Source organism: Penaeus monodon, chromosome 1 (genome assembly GCF_015228065.2).
Source record: "Penaeus monodon isolate SGIC_2016 chromosome 1, NSTDA_Pmon_1, whole genome shotgun sequence".
NCBI classification, from domain to species: Eukaryota; Metazoa; Arthropoda; class Malacostraca; order Decapoda; family Penaeidae; genus Penaeus; species Penaeus monodon.
In genome coordinates, this window is record NC_051386.1 from 58,758,567 (window position 1) to 58,763,566 (window position 5,000).

Sequence of the window (5,000 nt, forward strand, 5' to 3'; positions counted from 1 at the left end):
TGATATTTCTGTAGATGTTCTTTCACTTTTAAAAATGTCTTTTGGTTGGAGATATTTCTAATATTTTCTGGTAGTTGGTTCCAGATCACCAGTCCTCGGATTTGCATATTTCTGTATTCGTCTTCTGATATATAGGGAGTCATTTTGCCTTGTATGGACACCTGTTATGTTACCTGTTGTTTGTATAGGTAATAGCCAGTTTGGTTAATTTCCTTGTATGATTTTATGGATTAGAATACACGTGTCATAGTTGTATTTCTGTTGTACTTTTAGCCATTTTAGTTTGTTTATAAGTGGTGTGGTATGGTCATATTTATTTACATTTCCTAGTGCTACTCTTGCCGCGAAGTTCTGTAGTTTTTGGGTCCTTTGTATTTGTGTTTTGTTTGTGGAGCCCCAGATGTTTAGACAGTAATTAATGATACTAAGTGCTAGCGTATGTATAACAGCAATTCTTGTTTCTGTGGGTATTTTATGAGAGTGCCCATTACTTTTCTGTAGATGTGATCAATGTGTCTCAAAATGTCTATGTATCTGTCTACGTGTACGCCTAGAGAGAGAGAGAGAGAGAGAGAGAGAGAGAGAGAGAGAGAGAGAGAGAGAGAGAGAGAGAGAGAGAGAGAGAGAGAGAGAGAGAGAGAGAGAGAGAGAGAGAGAGAGAGAGAGAGAGAGAGAGAGATAATGAAAGAAAGAAAAAGAAAGAAATTTTTTGATAAACACTCCTTTGCTGGAAACCAAATCCTGCCGCTCCTCACCCCCCCCCCCTTCCCCCACCCACCCACCCTCCGCGTTTATCAGCGAAAATCCACATGCAAATTACCATTATATATGCACGATTACGACGAAAACCCATTTGTTCTAAAACGACGCATGGGCTCATATGGACCTCTGGCGTTCGGTTCGGCGCTCAGGAAGCCTCTGGTGACAGGTAGCAATCATGATAACTTTGCACTGCTGATTGCACGCTGCGCCAAGTGAGATCATCGTGCGAGTGCAACGGGAAGTCAACTCAGCTCCCACTCAGATTGACGTGACTCCGAAGCGATGGTCCGTAGTCAGCAGCTAGCGAATTCGACCGTCAGTGTGGATGCAATACATATTTCCTGTCTCTCAAAGTATTATTGAAAGAGGGAACGATGGCGAGTGTTGGGTCGTGTTATTACGGTCGGCTGCTGACAAACTGGCATCGCGAGAGGGTCTGTTGGGAATGAAACACAACCGCAATAAGGGTCGTGGTTCGTGGTCCGAGTCTTGATAAGGAGTCCAGTCCGGGTCGAAACGTGTGTGTATCTCATATCGATTTTTTTTTTTTTTTTTTTTTTTTTTTTTTGTCACTGTAGAATAACCTGCGGGAAAATGGAATGGCTGAAGACGAGAGGAAGGAAGAGGGGGGGGAGGAAGGGATGAAACAATAACCTATACATCTCCCCTTCACCCTATCCTCACTACCATTCACTCTATCAACCCCCACCATTTCCCACTAACTCACCCTCTGTTCAACATTCCACCATGTGAATTATATCCAGAATATCCCAACCTTAAATCCTAAAAGATACAATGATTAAATAAAATATGAATTAAAAGAAATAATTTGAATTAAAATATAATATAATAATAACATAATAATGATACAATAATTAATAAGATAATAATAATAATAATAATAATAACAATAAGAACAATAATGAAAATAATAATCGATAACAATAATAATAATAATAATAATAACAATAAAAACAATAATAATAATAATCTCAATAATTAAACACATCTATCACACCTTTCGTTTCTCTTTAACATCTCCCGTGTCTATTTTTACGAGACATTCATTACCTTAGCAAGATCATAATGGATAACGCTCACCCATTCAGCTCCTGGCAGCGTTATCGGTCGAGGACGAAGCATGAATCAACACGTGTGCCGTTTCGGAGGCTCGAGCCTTTCGGTTCGGAGATGCTCAGAGGGTGAGGGTATGGTAATATCATTTCAAATATTCATGATTTCTGTTATTACTACATTCATATGCCAACCTTCAAACGCGTGTATGTGTGCATATAGGTATGTACACACGCACACACATGCATATAGGTATGTGCACGCACACACACACACAATTACATATATATATATATATATATATATATATATATATATATATATATATATATATATATATATATATATATATTATATATATATATGCGTGTGTGTGTGTTATTTATATACCACGCTATATATACCTACAACACACCACACACACATATGTGTGTGTGTGTATATAAGTATATGAATACATAGGAACACAAACACAAACACACACACGAGTGTGTGTGTGTGTGTGTGTGTGTGTGTGTGTGTGTGTGTGTGTGTGTGTGTGTGTGTGTGTGTGTGTGTGTGTGTGTGTGTGCGTGTGCGTGTGCGTGTGTGTGTGTACACGGATTTTACCAGAAGGTTCTTGATCACAATTTCCAATATAAGCATATGTGTTGGAAAACTTGCACAGACCATATTTTCCTTTGCAGGAGAGATCTTCAATTAGAGTCTCGCATATTCGTATTTGGTTCATATGGACATATTTTAAAAGTGCTTCTATTGCTTTTATTCACATAGTCCTACATTTTTTACAGCTCTGCATTCCTCCGAAATTAAATTTTCCTGTAGTATCATGGGCACCGTGGAAGGAGATATATATATATATATATATATATATATATATATATATAAAATATATATATATATATATATATATATATATATATATATTATATATATATATATATTATATTATATAATATAGTATATATATTATTAATGTATGTTGTGTGTGTATATATATGTTTTATTATTATATATGTGTTATATATGTATGATATATATGTTGTGTTGTGTGTGTTGTGTTGTGTGTGTGTGTGTAGTTGTGTGTGTGTGTGTGCTGTGTGGTGTTGTGTATATATATTATATTATATATATATATATTATTTATTTTATTATGTATTGTTTTTTTTTATTATATTATATATAATATATATATATATATATATATATATATATATATATATATATATATATATATATATGCGTGTGTGTGTGTAATACTCCTACCCGTCCACCTGTAAAAAGTCCCAAGTCAACATCTCTTTTCCGCCTCCTCTCCTGCAACATCCTGCGCCCGCCAATTCCCGTTCTACTCCTGTTCTGCTTTTGTTTTATTCCTGTTTTGCTCCTGTTTTTTCCATGTTCTGCTTTTTTTTCTGCATTTATTCTTCTCCTATGTTATTCCTGTTTTTTTTTTTTTTTTCGCTGATCTGCTTTTGTTCTGCATTTGTTCTTCTCCTATTTTATTCCTCTCCTGCTCCCTATTCACCTCTTGTTCTACTCCAGTTCTACTCCTGTTATATTCCTGTTCTGCCCCTGCCTTACTCGCTTATTCCCTTCTGCATTATTCTAACCGCGCAAGAACACCCTGTCTTGATCCCAATGGCTTTACGCTGTCCCTCTGGAATGTCGAGAATCTCTACACTTATTCCACGGATACCTATGATTGCAGGAATTTCTGTGTGTTCTTTGATTGGGCTTTGGTACGTTGTCTTTTTTTTTTTATATATCTCCGTTTTTACTTCGTTTTTCTTGGTATTTTTAAGCGAGTGAGTGTTTCTTTTTAGTTTTTTTTTTCATTTTATTAATTGTTTTGTTTTGTTGTTGTTTTATTATTTATTGATTTATTTATTTATTGATTGATTTATTTGCGTATTTTACTTTTTTTTATCATCTTCATGTTTGTTGATTTTCTTTGATTTAACTTTTTTTTTTCTTCTTCTTTTTTTTTTGAATGAATGAATGACACTTTTCTTACGTTCTGGTAGACTTACAATTCTGTGATATTCGACCCTTCAAACAGAAGAAAGAAAAAAAGGGAAGGAAAAAATAAACAGAAAAAAAAACTTGCTATTGGTTTTCAACAGAAGAAAGAAAAAAAAGGAAGAAAAAATAAACAGAAGAAAAAAATTGCTATTGTTTTTCCAACAGAAAGGGATGATGGTACGCACGTGTTTGCTCTTGACAAAAGCTCGACACGCAGCAAGGCGGCATGCTCCTCGGGTCACTACTGTTCGTTCACTTTGTTGCTGAAATTGAAGTTGTATGTATCGCCCATAATATGCTTGGGAAATGCTCGGTAGTATGGTAATATCAGGTCGCTTTCCATATTCAGCGTTACTACCTAAACAGGCCGGAGCTGCCGATTGTCGCTACAGGGATCAGCTCGATGGGATTTGATCTGTGACAGTGGCTGATAATTCCATGTTGGTTCCCTTCGGGATACGAATGCGTGCATGCACTCAGTGAGCGCGACGCTGTCTCAGACAGAGATACACATGCACTGTTTGTATACACGCACATGCACACGCGCGCGCGCGCGCACGCACGCACGCACACACACGCACGCGCAAGCGCACACGCATACTCACACGCACACATACATACACATTGACACACATACACACACATGTATACATACACACATCTATATCTATCTATATCGATATCTATATCTATATGTCTGTCTATCTATCTATCTCTCTGTATGTATATGAATGTATATAAGTATATACAGTTTGCATGTAAATATATTCATTTTCCACGTACATAAGCATAAAAAGGAGTATCGAAGGTGTATGTTTGCTCCTCTTGTTGCCAACTAGACAACGTCACAGAAACTACAAAGAGAATTTCACTGTTTGATCATCTTACCATAAACAAGGGCTGGTCACACAGGCAGTTGATTGAGAGGGAGCAATATATTTTCTTTTCGAGTTGCTCTTTTCTCTTTTATCCTTCTTTTCCCCCCCCTCGTTTTTTCTCTCTCTCAATTCTGATCTGCTTTTGTAGCAACGCGAGAAAAAATACAGCAAACGCTACAAACAGAGCCTACAACCAGCGGCTTCTGCGTTGGCTGTATTAACAAGAGGGGGGAAGCTGACGAGTTGGTGGCCGCGATCCTG

At 36.9% G+C, this 5,000-nt stretch overlaps 1 protein-coding gene across 1 annotated transcript in view; it reads right to left on the reverse strand.

The window, feature by feature from the left end:
* Nucleotides 1-3,439: 3,439 nt before the first annotated feature.
* LOC119577194 (pollen-specific leucine-rich repeat extensin-like protein 1) overlaps nt 3,440-5,000 on the reverse strand; it is a 9,603-nt gene continuing 8,042 nt past the window's right edge. Inside the window, exon 3 of the mRNA XM_037924928.1 lies at nt 3,440-3,496. Coding sequence (XP_037780856.1) covers nt 3,440-3,496 — 57 coding nt within the window. The remainder of the gene's footprint in view (nt 3,497-5,000) is intronic.